Raw genomic sequence first — 18,711 nt, 5'->3', positions numbered from 1 at the left:
GCCAGGCATATTTCCTCAATAATAATAAATTAACAGGAATAATCTCCCTGAAAATCAATCAGAATGAATGCTTAGTAAATAGCCGACATCATCTAACCTCCCTTTCTGCAAACAAATCAGGATGAATGCTCAAAAAGCAAGTTACCCAGAATCAACCTTAGGCTGGAGATAGATGGCAGTCAACGGTTGTTTGAAAGAATGATTGCCGCTCCTGAAACCTGTGCTCAATCTTTGCCTCTTCTGGATGTTAACAAATAGGGTGGAAAACTAGGGGTTTTGGCTCTGTCCTAGTTCTAGTAAACCATGGTTTGCTGCATTTGGACCCAGCAGTATTATTTATTTATTTATTGCATTTGTATACCACCCCATAGGGCAGTTTACAACAATTAAAAACATTAAAAAGAAATGTACAAATTTAAAAACACATTTTTAAAAAGCAATTTAAAATATGGTTTGCTTGTTAGTTTGTTTGTTTAATGGTCTGCTCCCCCCTTCAAGTGTGGAAGAAGGACACCAAGTCCAAGGCTCCCTGTTGCTTGTTTGAATGCGCCCATTGTTTTTTTTCCAGCCCAAGAGTTTGCAGAAGGCACGTTTTATAAAAGGAAAAAGTCATATGCATACACACCTATCATTATTCTTTGTGAAGCATTTAAAATAGCTAGGTGTCATACAAAAATTGAAAGCAACACAGGCAAGGCTTACAACCTAAATCCAGAGCAAAATCCACATAAAATAAAAGGCGAGGTTCTGTGTCTTTAAAAAGGCACAACAGAGCGTCAGACATCAGTTGGAAGAGTATTCCAATAAGTCAGACTTGCAAGGGGGGAATGGATGCAAGCAGGAAAGAGGGAGGGCCATCTTAGGTTTAACCAGTGGCAGCCAGTGGATTCTGAACTTGGTGGCACCGCTTGGATAGGGCCAAAGAGAATTAAGCATAAGAACGTACAAAGTGCCCTGCTGGAGCAGACCAAAGGCCCAGTCTGTTTGCATTAATTTGGATTGCCGCATTGAGCAGGGGGTTGGACTTGATGGCCTTAGAGGGCCCTTCCAATTCTATGATTCTATGATTTTATGATTCTTTGTTCCCTACCAGATGCCTATGCAATGCCTAAGAGCAAGACCACGAGTTCTCCCCCACTCATGTTCCCATCCACTGAACAGTGATTCCCAGCAAGGAAACAATCATGCAATATAAGCCTATGGATGTTTACTCAGAAGTAAGTCCCATGGCATTAGGTGGAGCTTACTCCTATGTAAGTATGCATAGAAATCAGATTTTTTCCAGCATCCTTTTTATGTCTTGCTCCAAGACACCTGACAAACAAAAACAGCCAAACCAGGATTCCATAGATCACAAACAAGATACACCAGAATTGTCAAATAAGTTACCTAGAAGTAACATCAAATACATTGCATTATAGTAATAGTATAGCTACAACATTCACACTACACTACAGTTGTGTAAATACATTTTTAACTGGAAATGGAAATGGACTGCCTTCAAGTCAATTCCGACTTATGGCAACCCTATGAATAGGGTTTTCATGGTAAGCAGTATTCAGAGGTGGTTTACCATTGCCTTCCTCTACATTTACTTTTAAAGAAGTGCAATTCCAGAAAACATTAAAAACAATAAATGTGCAAGCAGAGCTCACCTACATCTTCAATTACAAACTGTGAATGTTCACACCACAACTTGGGAGGGGAATGCCTTTATCATAACAAAAGGTTGTATCATTCATCCTGACTTCTGGAGTACATCTCAGAGCTTGGAAAAGTTACTTTTTTGAACTACAACTCCCATCAGCCCAATTCAGTGGCCATGCTGGCTGGGGCTGATGGGAGTTGTAGTTCAAAAAAGTAACTTTTCCAAGCTCTGAGATTCTGAACCCCCGCACACTTTTCATTATGTAATTTACACATGAGTAGACCTACAGAGTTGTCCTCCTAGAATATTGTCACAAGCCATCACTCACACAACATCCCCAGATATCATCCAGTTACCGTTTTCCTTCTGGAAACAAAACAAAGCAAAAACCCTGGGGTCCAAAAATACTCCAGTTTACTCAATATGCATGGAGAAGTGACCTAGATGTACTGCTCAGAAAAATTCTACCTCCTCTGAATAAGTGGGGTGGATTTTTTTGGCTCAAGGTGCTTTAGTAGTGTCAAGCATACTTGCAGAGACCAAGAACAAAAAAGGTCTCTGGGGTACAAAGTAACCCCATCCTTCCATTGGAAATCTCATTGGGGTCCAAATATACCCCCAAGTCAGGCAAGTGTTGTTGTTTTTAACAGTCTGGATGAAAGGGTGGTCTCAGAAGAAAGGAGATTTTCCTTCTGAAGCAGCTTTCTTCACCCACCCACTGCACCAGAACTGGCCAGACCAGACTCTCAGTCCGCCCTGTGGCCTGGTCAGCAACAACGGGGGCAGGAAGAGAACTTGAAGCCCCAGCCTGCACATACAAAAGACTCTCCTCTTTTAGGCCAAGTAGGCCTGTCCTCAGGTCCCAAACTGTTATATAGCAGCACCCTAGCAGTAATTCAAGAGAGAGATTGGGGATGTCACAACTCTAAATGTTGTTGGGCCCCAGTGGTCAGCAATGATAGGAGTGGAATTCTGGTTAGTTTTGCCACAGCCTGGTGATTATTGGCCAGAGCTTGGAAAAGTTACATCTTTAAACTACAACTCCCATCAGCCCAGCCAACATGGCCACTGGATTGGGCTGATGGGAGTTGTGGTTCAAAAAAGTAACTTTTCCAAGCTCTGTTATTGGCTTATGCTAAACACAAAAGTGGCTGTTTTCACTGGGGGCACCCATGTTGTGGAGTGCCCTCCCTGCTGAAATATGGGATGCCAAATCAAGATTGGCATTCTGCTGGCTCGTCACCTGTTGAGACACCTGTTGATTGTAGTTTTAACTGTTTTAATGGGGTTGTTTATCATACAGCCACGAGAGTGGCTGTATGCTATAGTCAGCATGGATTTTTTGCATTCCGCAATGTTAAATTGAAAATACCCCCATGCCATTGTAATGCTTCCCATAAGCTCATTTCAAAACAAAACCTTACAAAACTTATAGTCCTGAACTCAGAAACAAATCTCTAAATCTTCATGGCGATACACAACACAGTCAGAGAGAATCGAAAGTTCAAAGTGTAAAATGAGAGAGAGAAAAAAACCAGACCCTTTTTGGACTTTTTTCTGTCAGTTTTCATAATTTGTTAAAATTCATTAAAAATCAGCCATGTTCACAGAGTGCCTGTAATCCTATTACTGACCTTGCCCCATACTCTGACTTTCATCTTCTGCAGTTTAAAAGTAAAAAATAAATGCTTAGCTGATTTTTAATTAATTTAAGAAATGTATAATTGAACTCAATGATGAGACCAGGGACAGCTTTAGCTTAAATTTGGGTGGGAGGCTACATGAATAAAAAGGTGGGAGAAACCCTGAAAAAGAATGATACTGTTCATGTTTTCCTTTTGGAAAGGAAAGGGGCTTCCCCTCTGCTCAATGTCCACCCATTCAATCTCCTCCTTGCACCCTCCCCCCTCGCCCCTTCCTCCCTCCCCCTCCCCTCCCCCTTCCTCCCTCCCCCTCCCCTTCCTGCCCTCCTCCTCCCCTCCCTGCTCCTCCCCCAGGTCACCTATCCTAACCATGACTGCACAGGAGTACATCCCACTGAACTCAAAAAGCATGAAAATGATCAAACCTGCCCTCCCCTCCTCCTCCCTCCTATCCCCTCCCTCTTGCTCCTTACCTCCCACTTCCTTCACCCCTCCCTTTCCCTCCCCTATCCCCTTCCAATTTCCTCCTTCCCCTCCCCTCCACCCTCCCCCTCAGTCAAGTTTAGCTATCCTAAGCATGATTGCACAGGAGTAAATCCCATTGAACTCAATAAGCATGCAAATTATCAAACCTGCCCTCCCCTCCTCCTCCGTCTCATCACTTCCCTTTTGTCCCTTCCCTCCCCCTTCATTCCTTCCCTTCCAATCAACTCCTTCCCCTCCCCTCCCCTCCCCCTCCTTCTGCTCCCCTCTCCCCCCTTCCTCCTTCCCTTTACTCTCCCCTCCCTCTCCTCTTCCCCCATGGTCAGTTTATCCTAGCCATAATTGCATGGGAGTAAATCCTACTGAGCTCAATAAACATGCAAATGATCAAACTGCCCTCTTCCTCCCCCTCCTGTCTGCTCCCCTCCACCTGCTCCTCTCCCCATTTCCTGTGGTCAGTTTCACCTATCATAAGAATGATTGCAGTGGAGCAAATCCCAGTGAACTCAATAAGCATGCAAATGATCAATCCATTCTCAGCAAACTTGCACAGGATCCCATTTCTTATATCCCGGATTAAAAAGCAGGGAAATTCACTAATAGGCGAAAAACCCTTGCAGTTTCAGAACATATCTATAGCCAACATGTATTTCTATCAAACTTTAAAAAGCAGGGAAATTGGGCAGCTAGAGTGAATGCACCAGGGGAGCAGCAGACCTGACCTCCTCTCTGAGATATTGCACTACCCTACAAATTTGTCAAAATGCAAACACAATTTGGGTTGGTCTTCACTGTCTAATCCACTTTGGTAACATGTGCCTCTGAGCATATGGTGAGTGGTGGCAACACCTGCCACCTGCAAAGATAGAGAATTACATTTTTGTATGTTTGTTGGTGTTCTTCCTACTTTGCTTCTTTTCGGTGTTACTGCTGTTTCTACAGAGAATCTAACCTAGAAAATTATATTTCTCTCATTATTCATCATAGAAATCGGTGTCAAATTTATTTTTAATAATTTCAAAGCCTTTTTATTGCTCTATGTCATCAGTCAGTGGTGATCACTCGTGATCAAGTAAGATAGTCTCCAAAATATTGGAAGACGCCTGTCCGTGAATTTGTTTTATGTGGGGAAATTGGTGCACAACTATCAACACACAATCTTGACAGAAAAAGGCTTTGATCCAATGGCATGGGTACCACGACAATTGAAAGTCTTTTATCTGCTGCAGCCTTCATCCGCCTTCACAGCCGTTGTAACATACATATTGTTATTCTCCGCCTGTTCTGCCATTGAGGACATTCTTGGATCTTTTTTTCTGGTTCCTCTCCCTTGACCTTACCGCCATGGGCTTAAACTATGCCACTTAAGAAAAGGTGGGCATGGTCAATTAAAAACACAGAGCACGCCTAGAATTTTGCTAGAATATATCACCTCCCACTGTTTTATCTTGTGCAAACTGAGACACTCCTCAGGTCCATTGGAAACTATTCTGCAGAACAGTCAGTCCCATTATTCCACAATTGTTTTTGGAGCTTATTTTTAGTGTTGCAAAGTGTTGCTGTACTTCACATATTCACAGAAACAGAAACAAAAGAAAACGATTTACTATAGCAAACTTCAGTAAAATTGCAAAGTAAATGAAACGTATTTGAAGTGACTATCTGAACTATAACTGTTTTAATACTATTGCTTCCTCCCTGTTACAACAAGATCAGCACAGCACATATCTTGTTTCTGTTATTTGGGCTGATTGCTCAAATTTTAAATTTTGTTTTAAAATTTAAAACAATTTTTAATTTATTTTTTTTTAAATTTAAAGTTTGATAGAAATATCTGTTGGCTATAGGTACGTTCTTAAACCTCAAGGTTTTTTGCCTATTAGTGAATTACTCATTTTAATTATGGCTGTTTTAATGTAGTTGTTTTACTATGTATTTTAATTATGGGTAGCTGTGTTTTTATCATAGGTTTCATTCTGGTTATTTCACTGTTGGATTTTGTTTGTTTTTGAACCACCTTGGTATTTCTTCTTAAAATGAAAGGCGGTATATACATTTTAATAACAATAACAACAAGAACAACTCTCACAATCTGGAGACTTTTTTAAACCCCTCCCAGCAGAAGGCAGGCAACAACACAAGTTGTTGCAACACACACACAATCTGTCCACAATCCACCATTTTCCCTCCCCCTCTGATCCCTCATTTACAAAAATGCAGTAGGATAAAACAGCAAAACCTACATAAATATTTCTCATTGGGGAAGACTTACACTATGTCTACTGTATCCAACAAACTCTCTCCCTCTCTCTCACCAAATTCTAATTTTAAAAAAGCTGCTCAACTAACAGCCACAGGCTGCTTTTGGAGATGGGGCTTTAACAGATTTAAATGGTAGCATTTGTGTCCTGATTTCTGAAATTCCTTTCACGGTACCTGTGCAGTACCTGTTGTATCAAGGAACAGTAGCTTTTTCAGCCAACATACCAGCATTTCACACAAATGTATTTTACACAGCTGCAATGAACAATGTCTTGTTTTCATACTTCACCCATTATACACTTGCACACTTCAGATCCCCATTGCGTAGGAGGTCGAAGATCTCATCCTGTCACCACACAACCCCTCTCCTGTATCAAGGCTCAGAAGACTTTTAGATTGTAAGTTCTATGACGACCCTCGATGTCGTTTTATTCTGCCTATTTTACAGAAACTTCAATGTAGGGATTCAACCTTATACACCCAGTATCTGTTTGATGATAAAGATCCTTTTATTCCCTGTAAGGTGGCAAATATTTTTGCCTCAGCGATTGAAATCCGAAAAAACCTCATGTCCTCGAAATCTTGAATTCATTTATATATTTAAATTGTTTTGACTGAAAATTGTATTTTATTACTTACCTTTAAATTTTAATGTATTGCTTCAAATTGTATATCTGTTCTGTGAATACCTATATGGAAAGCTTTCGGCTGGTCTATGACCGTAATAAAATTTATACGTACATACATACAACCCCTCTCCTGTTAGCAGCTGACTTTTTTATTTTAGTTTAGTTGCATAAACACAGGAGTGTGTGGGAAATGCTGCTGCTATCCACACCTACACCGGAATACTTGTACAATTTTAGGCAGGTTAAAAAAAACCTGCACACCTAAATGGCGGGGATGCACTGCATGCTGGGATGCCTGTCACGTGAGCAGCTACAGTTAACAAAAAACTCCCATGGTTTTCCAGGTTCCCAAGCTTGCAAATGGATTTTTTCTGGTATTATTTATCATGAAAATTAGTGCTAAACTTGCACTATATTCCACTAGAAGTCCAGAACTAGCTTGTATGTTGTGTGAAAGATCAAATATAATGTGCAAATTACCAGGTAAGAAATCATCAGAGTAATGGAATAAAGTTAAGTATAAAAGCAGCCACACCCTTCTCCTGTGGTCTGGAAGGAAACAGCTGTGGAGTCTGGAGCATGCTCAAAACAGCTTCCCGGTTTGCCCAAAAAAGTAGCCCAGTTAAGGTTAGATACATTAAAAGGAGTGATACAATGACAACAGGACAGAGGGGAAAACTTCAAATTTCAGTTGGCTATCTATCTATCTATCTATCTATCTATCTATCTATCTATCTATCTATCTATCTATCTATCTATCTATCTATCTATCTATCTATCTATCTATGGGGGTAGTGTTCTGCCTGGAGACAGATGGGTGGGACCTCCTGGCGCTAGCAATACTTTTCGATTTTGATTAGCTAAGTGGTGCAGAGGACTGGTTGGCCAGAGCATGCAAGATTGACAAAAAAGTATCTAGGGCTCTCCCTATGTTGAAATAGATTTTGGAAAGATATATTGACAGGAAAGAGTGCAGCTTTGAGATTTTGGGAAAACCTTTTTTTGAAATGCTGGACATTTCACTTGGTAGGGCTAAGCCCCAGGAACCCTAATAGACCAACCTCCACAAGGTTTAACTATCAGAACATTACCTATAGAGCAGGAAAGGGGCAGATGTTGCTGGACTACAGCTCCCATCATCTCTGGCCATTGGCCATGCTGGTTGCCGTGGCTGATGGGAGTTGGAGTCCAACAGCATCCAGAAGGTCACAAGTTCCCCATCCCTGCTGTAGAGCAAAGGTTCTCAGGAGCAGCAGACAGAGAAGGAAGAGAAGATATAGATGAGCAATCACATGGGGATGTTTGAAACACACACAGAGGGGCATGTTGCATTGTGGAGTGCTCTTATCAAGACTCCAGTCAGCCATGCCTGCTTCCAGGATACTCCATTCCATTTTCCTTCCCTTGGTTTTCCAGGCTTTCCCCTTTTTTATTACAAGCCAGCATTCCATGACACCTCAGTATGCTCATTCCTCATTCAGCTGTTTTGGGGCTCTTCCTCCCCACCCCACCCCAGTGAGCATTTTTTCCCCTAAAGCTGTATGCATTTCTACAAAGTTTCGGGTTCCCCCAAGCCTCTTTCTTGTGCATAGATGGTGCTGTTTAGGCTACACAAGGGTCCACATTCAAGAGAATTTGCTCTTAGCATATAGGATAAAATGTATGTCATAAGCCAAAAAAGAATACATCTATATAATCATTTTGCATTCCCCACTTGAAAATCCATGAGGCAGCTATCACTAAAATCCAACGCAATACATAGTAGTCAGTAACCAACACAACAAAACAGAGATTTATGAAGAAAATCATCAGTAAAAGCAAAATATTTACTGGATCACTTGAACGCAGGACAGTCAACAACCTCCCAACAGCTGTCTGGAACAAAACCACCTTGGCCAACCCCCTGACTGATAACAGAGAAGGAAGGAAGTACACTCTAGGGAGGGGGTCCCACAGTGTTATTGCCATTGCTAAGACCACCTTGAATTGTGGTTGTTTCCTTTGGGACATTTGCAGTGCTGGAAAACCTGTCCTCCATCCCTGACAATGTCAGGCCTACTCCTCAGCCCACCAATGGGGACAGTAAATTGCATCCTTCCATAGTTCCTTACAATATTTCAAACCCACCTTTCAGTCAAAATATCACACACACCCAGGCAACTAACAATCAAGATTGAAAATACAAAATATCCAGCACCAATTATAGCAAAAACATAACCTAAAAAGCGATGGCAAAGAATAAGCCTGCAGCAGAGGGGAAAACAGTAAAAGCTCAGCAGATTAAAAAAAAAAAAAGCTTCACAGAATAAAAATATTTCCATTAGATTTACTGGGAATTCTACAGCCTGGGGGCCACTCTTGAAAAGGCCGTGTCCGGGTCTCACCATGCTCCTCTATCCTGTAGCATTAAACAATCAGCAATTCTGTAGCATTAAACAGTAGTAAACAGAGAAACATCCAATTTGTGACTCCATGACAGCATCACCCAAATGTCAACATCAGTATCAAATTCTGAGAACATCATCATCCTTTTTAATAAAAGCAAGTTTCTAGATCTCAAGGCTGTGAACATTACCTTGAAAATGTGCAGGCAATGCTTGGTGAAATGTCATGCAGCAGAGTGGCAGGGTGATTACAGTGGAAATGCAGGATATACATTTTTCTTAAATAAGCAACAAGAAAATAAGCAGGATTTCCTGCAATTCAAGCATTCAGTAACCTGCAACACGGATTCATCTACCTGCAACTAACAGAGGCACAATAAGGAGTAAATGCAAATGCCTGACATTCTCCTGTGCTTGATACTTAATTTATGGTGCAGAATTTTATACATACATATATACACACACACATCCCAAGTCTCAGCAAAGAAGCAAGTTAAAGGATTCATCTCTCCTTACCAGTTTATGTCTCAGATGGATGGTAATGAGCGGAGAATCAGACAAATTATGGGACAAAGTTGGTGTGGGCTCCACTTTCAGGGAGATAAGGTAGCTGGTTACAAAAATCATGCAGTCCTTGCAGGCAGCAGCTTCGGGAATCCTGAGAAAAAGAAAGAAAGAAAGAAAGAAAGAAAGAAAGAAAGAAAGAAAGAAAGAAAGAAAGAAAGAAAGAAAGAAAGAAAGAAAGAAAGAAAGAAAGAAAGAAAGAAAGAAAGAAAGAAAGAAAGAAAGATTTGTAGCTGGTTACTTATTGTGATTGGTAATCTGCCCCATCCAGAGACTTTAAACAGATAGTGCCTCCTTTAAAACAATAACAGCAACACCTGACATCCTCAAACAGAGGTGGGCAACCTGGGTACTTAGGGCTGTATGAGGTCTTTGGTCTAATTTCAAAAGTCTTTTGCACTCAGTCAGTTCAGTCCTCTGGCAAGAGCAGCCCACTGGTTGAGGAGGGTAAGGGAGAAAAGGGGGGTGTCCGAAAGAGAATGAGAAAGAGAAGGGGCAAAAAGAGTGGGGTGTTGCCCACTAGGGATGAACAAATCTGTAAACATTGGTTTCTCTCAGTTTCTCATTTTTCCATTCTTATTCCAATTCTGCATTTCAACACGCACACACTGAAAAGTCCTCATAAAAAATGCCTCACTGGCAGTTTAGTGTGATTTTCTCCCAATATACAGTACAGAAAAAGAGGAAGGCCAAACAAGAGATGGATTGATTCCATAAAGGAAGCCACAGACCTGAACTTACAAGATCTGAACAGGGTGGTTTATAACAAATGTTATTGGAGGTCAGTGATTCATAGGGTCACCATAAGTCATAATCAATTTGAAGGCACATAACACACACAGTTTTGTATACAATTTTGCATAATATGCACATTTTTTCCAAGCAGTTTCCCCTAATATTTTTCCTTCTTTTTTTCTTTTTGAAATTTTTATACAAAGACCATTAAATTCCATTACATATTCCCATCATACCACAAACAGATCCTGGTCTATAACAAAACTAAGATCAAAAACCCTACTCCCCTCCCCCAAAGAATCTGCAGTTAGAGATTTTTACTTAACAAGATAAGAATGTAATTGGATAGATGTACCTATTTAAGAACCATTTATGTCCAGCTGTGGCTGGTAGGTGATCATGCAAGTTATGTTCAGTCACATATGTAACAAATTTCCATCAAATGGCACTAAAGGATTCTGTCTTGGCTTTGCATTGTAGAAATGGAGTTCATGGGTGATTTTTTCTAACAATGCAATATTCCAGACATTCCTCATCCATCCAGCAACATCCAGGCCAGCCAGAGTCTTCCGTTGTTGCACCACTGTTTTTCTGGCCGCCAGCAATAGATAAGAAACCAAGTCTTTAAATTTTATGTCCTTGTTTTGTCCTTCGTATATAGACAATAAAAATAGTTCTACCGTCATCTCATTTTTCCAGTTATTTTAATTAATTCCCTGTGAACTGCTGACCAAAATGTTTGAATGTGTGGACAAGTCCGCCCAAGGTGAAATAGGTTCCTTTACCCTAAGATGACGCGTTTTTGTATGTTCTTTTCACTATTATGTGCTTTTTCAATGCACATTTTATCCTAGCATATGCATTTCTGTACATATTACTAGGCTGGAGAACTGCATTGCTACATTCGGAGTAGTGCCAGTTTCAAAGGATGTCTGTGTTTCAGTCTGCATCTTGTTTCAAAGAGTGCCAATTAAGTTGGTTTGCCTTTAAATATGAACTGAACCACATTTCTCCTCCAGCCCTCAACCCCACCCACCTCTGGCTCTGTCCACCAGTGGCCTGCAACCCCCTGCCATAAGAGTTCCCCCAAAGGAATGAAGCCCTCAGCAACAACAAAAAGGTCGCACGCTCCTGCCCTAATTTATACAGCACTTCCGGAAATATTTAAGACTTGGGCATTGTCTGCATGCAGATAGACTATTTAAACCCTGTTGACTTTCAGTGAGATTCATGCAGCCTAATTGTGCATTTATTTCAAACATTTAAAGCCCAGCAGACTCACCAATGGAATGGGTCAAAGCCTAAATGTGCTGCTGAAAGAACTGTGCTGTGTTATTTGTTGCATTGCGTGATGCAGCCCCCAGTGTTAGGAAGCAAGGCAGCCTCAGCTTAAGCAGCTCCACAACTGCACTGAAGCCCCGTGAAGTCTTGAAGCACAGTCATAAAACTGTGTTTGAGAAACGGCTAGTACAGACTGGAGGCTGGTCCATTTTGGCCAGCCTCAGTCTTCCCTTTGCCAGCCCTCTTTCTGACTTACAACTAGTCCAGGAGATGGCACTGGTTGTCAGCTTCCCCCTTCCCGCTTTGTCTCAGTGTGGCCCTTGTAGAACTCAGCAGGGAAGAGGAGGAGGAGGACGGGACCAAAGCTAGAGTTAGCAGGCTCTGTCTCTGTCTGCTGATGTCCTTTCTGCCTTCTGCCCCACCAAGTCTCCATGGGCATCAGCCACCACTGCTGGTACTGACAGACAGCTTGACATAAAAGCCAGTTGTCAACCTCTGTGCCACTCGACCAATGTTCCATTAAAGTCCAACATCACCAAGGAACCAGAACACTGGATGTGGTTATGCAGGTAGGAACAGATTTTATCTGTCTAGGTTTCAGCCGAATGCAGAAGCTTCATGCTCCATTGGCTTGTGTGCAGACAGCCTGCATTTAAAAATAAATAAATCTTAAAAGCACACAAAATTAGAGTTGGAAAGAGCATGAACTCCTGTGTGTGTCTATGCTTGTTTAAAGGGACAGTGAAGAAAATCTGAGTGAGAATCTTAAACCAAATGCCAGTAGTTTGTAAAGGCGATTCCCTAATTTGAGTAAGCTATATCTAAGAGTAACTTCAGTTTTCTTTTAATTTTGATAGCATTTTAAACTGAGTGGATATTTATCCATGTTTTATGTCTGTGCTAATAGGCATCTTACAGTATTTGCGGTGGCCTATGGCTAAAAGCAACGAGCATTTATTGGTATTGGTTTAAAGGGGGGCATGCTGTACTGCTCCTCACATCACATTGATGCTGTAAGGTGGGGTGGGGAACCTCCAGCCTGTGGGCCTTATTAGGCCCACCAGGCCTCCCAGCGGCTGCTCACCACATCCAAGTTCCAGGAAAGCCAGTGAGGTGTAGTGGTTAGAGCAGGGCAATCTCCAATATAGTGGGGCTTTCTGGAATTTAAAGAATTGTTGTGGACACCACAACAAAAGGGCTGCCATAGGGCTGCCATAAAGTGGATGCTGTGGGAGTCTGGATAGTCACAACTTTGGGAAGGGCCATAGCTCAGTGGATGATCATCTGCCTACAAGACAGAGTTGGGATCTCAACTCTCAACCCCTGGACATAAATCTTGTGTGTGTGCTGGTGGTAGGGACAATCCACTGCAGATGGATGCCTGGTGGACACCCAAAGTTTAGGGTGCTGGAAGAGTTCCACAGAGAACGAAGTCGAAATCCTCAATCAACCATAGATCTCAGTGGGTGGCCTTGGACCAATCACTCTCAGGGACAGCCAACATGGTGCCCCCCTGGGTGTTTTTGCACTACAACTCCCATCAGCCACAGCCTGCATGGCCAATGGTCAGGGATGATGAGAGTTGTAGTTCCACAGCAGCTGGAGGGCACCACATTGCCTATCCCTCCACTAACATATCTCACAGGCTTGTTAGAAGGATTAAATCGTGGGGAGAAGAGAACCATAGATACTGCCTTGAGTTGCTGAGGACAAAAAATGCAATAAATAAGCATCATTCATTTCCTTTATTGCATTTCCTAAGCTTCTTTCTAACTGCCTTTCTGTCATTACACACAATTATATTTGTGACAGGCTCACCTCAAAGGTCTGAAGATGAATCTCTGTGAAATGAAAGGAACAAAGGGGAAACTTCCCACACTGAGAGCGCAGGCTCTCTGTTCAGAGAAAAATATATTTTTCAAATTATTATTTTGGCATGTTATTTATAGTCCTGTTATGAAAGAGGCCCATCTTGTCCAGAAAGTGTTTGCTTCTCAAAGATAGTATAATTCAAACCAGGGGTCCAAAGGAAGCCAAGCTGGCTCAACCTCTCATTGGAAAGCCTGCCAGCAAAGATATTTTCCTAGCTTGAGGGAATTTTGACAAGCAAGGTTTAAATAATTGTGTTGTCTTCACTTTCTTTCTGTGAAGGGGCCCCATTTCGCTCTTGAAGCTGCACTCATATTGGAGACTACGTGAAAGTTCAGTGGTTTTAGATTGGTGATGGCTCATTTGATTGTGAAACTCACTTCTCGACACTGTGGCACCTATGGGTTGCATCCAATGTTAGTCCTGCTCAGAGTAGACCCATTGAAACTAATGGGCATGACTAACTTAAGTCCTACGCTGGGTAGCATTTAGCTGGATACACACCCAAGTAAGGAACTATGCATGTCTGGGGGAGAAATACATTTAGATGCAAATCTACCTAATTCACACTTCCCAAACAATACACAAAGCAAAATGCAGCCAGCCTTCAAATTCCATCCTCCGAATTCCTCAGTGCAGCCAAGCGGCATGTACAAAAATACATATATTAGGGTACAGTGCGCATAAAAATGCATATATTAGTAAAAGTAACATACAGTTATATATTAGGCAATCTCGCATTGCAAAAATGTGTATATTAGGCAAAACTGCATACAAGAATGTGCATATTAGCAGAAATTCACACTAAAATGCTGATGAATTTTCCTGAGGACTTCTTTAAGACATACACACACACACCAACTGATGTGGAATAACGAGAAACTGAAATGGACAGATTCACCCATTCCTACTTACATCATGTTGGCCGGGGTGGTGGGGTTGGTCCAACAACATCTAGAGGGCACCACATTGGCCACCCTTGATCCTAAAGGAAGGACCTTTTAAAAAAGATAACAGACCGGGGGGGATCCTCTTTAGGGAATATACTTAGCGACAGGTATAAATAAGCAGTATAAACACAAGAAGTTAGTACATCAATACAGGGAGGGAGAAATGCAAACGTATGAGTTGTAAGCATTCCTCAGCTAGCTGGAGTTGATTCGCCAAGGAGCAGGAAGAAATCCCAAGCTAGCATTCCTGGAATTACTATTTTGTCCAAAGAACTTACATGCCATCCAGAACTCAAGAGGTGGGATTTGCTTAAATATACAACAAGTAGAGATGAGACAGAATTCCTATGAAAAAGGAAACGGGAGCAGAAATGACCAAACTTGGCTTATTTGTCCCATGTCCAGAACAGAAATCAATCCCGCAAATACAATCAGTATTTGCTGTTGTTGTCTCTGTTTTTAGTCCGTAAAAGACATAATTGATGAAATTATTTTTTCTAGTTTGTGTTGTGTTTCTTTTGCACGGAAATGGATAGTGTGAAATAGCATGATTATTTATGTAATTAATTAGGGGATGTAACAAACTAAATTCACCTCAGAGTAAACCCACTGAAATTAATGGATCTAAGTTAGTTGTGTCTATTATTTTCAATGGGTCTCAGTAGGACTAACACTGGCTACAACCCTATGCAATTAATTACACAACTTTTTGCCATAGTGGACAGCAAGATGGATAGTGTAGTTTTTGTCAGAAGCTAAACTGCAGTGGAACAGAAACAGAAGTGTGCATGGAAGTCATAGAGTTGGAAGGGGCCTATAAGGCCAACCCCCCGCTCAGTGCAAGAATCCAAATTAAAGCATATTACAACACAGGAATCCAAATTAAAGCATTTTAGGGAAAGTGCATACAAAACTGCATACAATTTAAATGCAAATGTTCATGCTTTAAACATAATCTAGAGGCAATGGGACAGAACAGAGTTATGATTAAACATGTGCAAAATTGACATGGAACAGTGGCATGTTATAACCAGGTGAAGCTACAAGGAGTTTCAAACAACTTGCCAAACCTTGCCTTGATAGCAAAGGGACCCCCTGCCAGTTTCACCAGTTCTAGGCCTTGCCACTTTCACTATTGCTCTTTGCAGCCTTTGTGTTACTAATTTGCAAGTTTGTGCAAAATGTTGCACATCCAGCCATGGGTTCATACTACATTAACCTACAACTGGAGATGAAAGGATCTGTCAATTTCAGTTCTCTCCCTTGCTCATTTTTTCAGTCTTAAATCCAGTTCTCCACACTTTTGCAGCAGTTTACAGTTTAAAAAAAATCTGATGAAAATTATTCAGGATTTCAATGCAAATTTCTCCTAATAAACATATTTTTGTACGCAGTTTTGACCAATGTACACAATGTTGCAAGCAATTTATCCCAATATAATGTAATTTGTAAGTTATTGTGACTAATATATCCATTTCCCCCCCAATATGTGCATTTTTGTAACATTGGTTAGAAAACTGCATAGCAAAATTCAGAACAGTGTGGATTTCGAAGGATGACTGTGTTTTGGTTCTCATACTGTTTCGGAAAGTGTGAATTTGATAGATTCCCCTTTAAATGCAAACCAAATTGTTCTGTCATCCCTAGCTACAACCATTCTCCCAAGTACTAGTATCTCCATTAAAAAATATGGCTTGGAACCAGAATTTGTGTGCGTAGATTCCACACTCACAAAGTGGTCCTCCTGCCCCTTCAGGAAGAGGAAGTCGAATCTCCGGTAAAAGGGGTCAAGGTCCACTCAGCCTTCCATCCATCCGTGGTCGGTAAAACGAGTACCCGGCATACGCTGGGGGGTAAAGAAAGGCCAGGGAAGGAACTGGCAATCCCACCCCATATATACGGTCTGCCTTGTAAACGTCGCAAGACGTCACCCTAAGAGTCAGAAACGACTCGCACTACAAGTGCAGGGACACCTTTACCTTTATGTTGGTTTTAGTCCATCACGCTATTTAAAGTGCAAACAAGATTAGAACTTTACAAAAGGAGAAGCAAACCATAAATATATATGCAAAAGACCAGGATGTCATATCAAATACATAGGAACGACCACAACTGACCTACGCATGCGCTTCAGGAACCACAAGTCGGCAATTTTGACAAAAAAAGTGGAGCAACCAGTTGCAAAACATTTCGACATCGAGGGTCACAGCCTGTTGGACTTTTCCATTACAGCGATAGAGGTGCCAGCAGATCCAGCAGCATTGACCAAAAGGGAGAACTTTTGGATTTACTCTCTGGACACATTGGCACCACATGGCCTGAACCTGGAGGACAGTACCAGCATCACTTAGCTTCTGCAAATGAAGCCCCTCTGAGCATTCCATCCTCAAAGCTCTATAACTGCCACCTTGGTAACAGCATTTATACGTTGGCAGCTGATGAAGGCGGAAGCCGAAATGTTTTGTTAATACAATGAAAACCTCTGGTTGGTTAATCACAATTTTGTTCGTATATATATTGCATTAGTTATACGGATTAGAAAGATAGCAGTTTTGTCCTGATTTTACAAGCACTAGGACAGGCAGGACATATTACATCAAACAGAACATCACCTGCAGGTCCTGCAATATAGTTTACATCATCGAGTGCAAAAGACCAGGATGTCATATCCAATATGTAGGAAAGACCACAACTGACCTACGCACGCGCTTCAGGAACCACAAGGCGGCAATTTTGACAAAAAATGTGGAGCAACCAGTTGCAAAGCATTTTAACATCGAGGGTCACAGCCTGTTGGACTTTTCCATTACAGCGATAGAGATGCCAGCAGATCCAGCAGCATTGACCAAAAGGGAGAACTTTTGGATTTACTCTCTGGACACATTGGCACCACATGGCCTGAACCTGGAGGACAGTACCAGCATCACTTACTTCTGCAAATGAAGCCCCTCTGAGCATTCCATCCTCAAAGCTCCATAACTGCCACCTTGGTAACAGCATTTGTATGTTGGCAGCTGATGAAGGCGGAAGCTGAAACGTTTTGTTAATACAATAAAAACCTCTGGTTGGTTAATCACAATTTCGTTTGTATATATATATATATCTATGGCAAATTGCTACAGAACTGAATTTAAGGTTGGAAAAATGAGGAACTGAGAGAATCAAAACTGACAGATCCTTCCACCTACACCAGAATAGTTTAAAAACAATTTTTAAATTGTTCTACCATTTGTTGTTTGCTGCCCTAGGCTCTTTTGGGAGGGTGGGATATACATTTAATAAACAAATAATAAATGCAGATCACTTTGAGGCAAGCTGTTTAATGAGGTTTCAGCCTGATTTGTTCGCAGAGCAGTTAGACAATGTTGGCTATTTAATGAGCATTTATCCTGACTAAGGGACATTAGCTGATGTTGTGTCAAGGCAAGTGTTACCCTTCCCTTCCCAGTGCATTTCCTCATTACTTTCCTTAACAGAAAAAGTCAGATATTTGAGGGAAGGGCCAGGGCTTAGGGGGAGATTATCTGCCTTGCGTGCAGATGGTCCGAGGTTCAATCCTCGGCACCTCCAGGTAGGGCTGGGAGAGACTCCCTGCCTGAAACCCTGGAGAGCCACTGCCAGTCAGTGCAGACAGCACTGAGCTAGATGGATCAGCGTAAGGCAGCTTTCTACGTTCCTATGGAAGCAGGTTTGTTTTGCAAGAGCTTCAAATCGGTTTTAACTGTACAGCTTGAATTTGCCAGGATGTGATTGAATCCTACCTGGAAATAGTTAAGGAACAGTTGCTGCATGACATTTCACCAGTTTGGAAGTGCCCCTAGTTAATAAGGATCAGATAGCAGGTGCTGGGAGATACCTGCCAGAGGCTCTGTAGAACTGTTACCAGTCAGAATCTAACGTACTAGGCTAGATGGACAGTCTGGCCTGCTATATGGCAACTTTTTATCTTCCTATGTATGTGCGGAGAGCTTTTCCGATGAGGGGATCAGTGAAACATGCAGTCCCCCACTGGAGCCTGAAACAGGCTGCATATACGCCATACATTTAACGGCAGATCTCAGGGTTCTTTGGGGGAAGCAATGTGCTCTAAATGTGTGTATGCAAGCCACACTGTATGCTCCAGGAAAAAGCTTTCCCATGTGATCCTGTCAATCATATAATCTGGCCTAGAAAACACTTTCTGGGAATATGAACGGTCTCCAGTGGTAAGTGGGCCAAAGGTAATCAAGCAACAGCAAGGAAATTAAGGCATCAACACAGGCT

At 41.7% G+C, this 18,711-nt stretch overlaps 1 protein-coding gene across 3 annotated transcripts in view; it reads right to left on the bottom strand.

The window, feature by feature from the left end:
• Window positions 1-18,711, bottom strand: part of ADGRD1 (adhesion G protein-coupled receptor D1) — a 316,526-nt gene that overhangs the window by 236,679 nt on the left and 61,136 nt on the right. For all 3 annotated transcript variants that reach the window (XM_061602998.1, XM_061603000.1, XM_061603001.1), the window contains one exon: window positions 9,566-9,707. In XM_061602998.1, the coding sequence (XP_061458982.1) occupies window positions 9,566-9,707 (142 nt within the window). The remainder of the gene's footprint in view (window positions 1-9,565; window positions 9,708-18,711) is intronic.

This window comes from Rhineura floridana, chromosome 19 (assembly GCF_030035675.1).
Source record: "Rhineura floridana isolate rRhiFlo1 chromosome 19, rRhiFlo1.hap2, whole genome shotgun sequence".
Taxonomy (NCBI): domain Eukaryota; kingdom Metazoa; phylum Chordata; class Lepidosauria; order Squamata; family Rhineuridae; genus Rhineura; species Rhineura floridana.
This window is presented reverse-complemented; position numbering and strand designations above follow the sequence as displayed.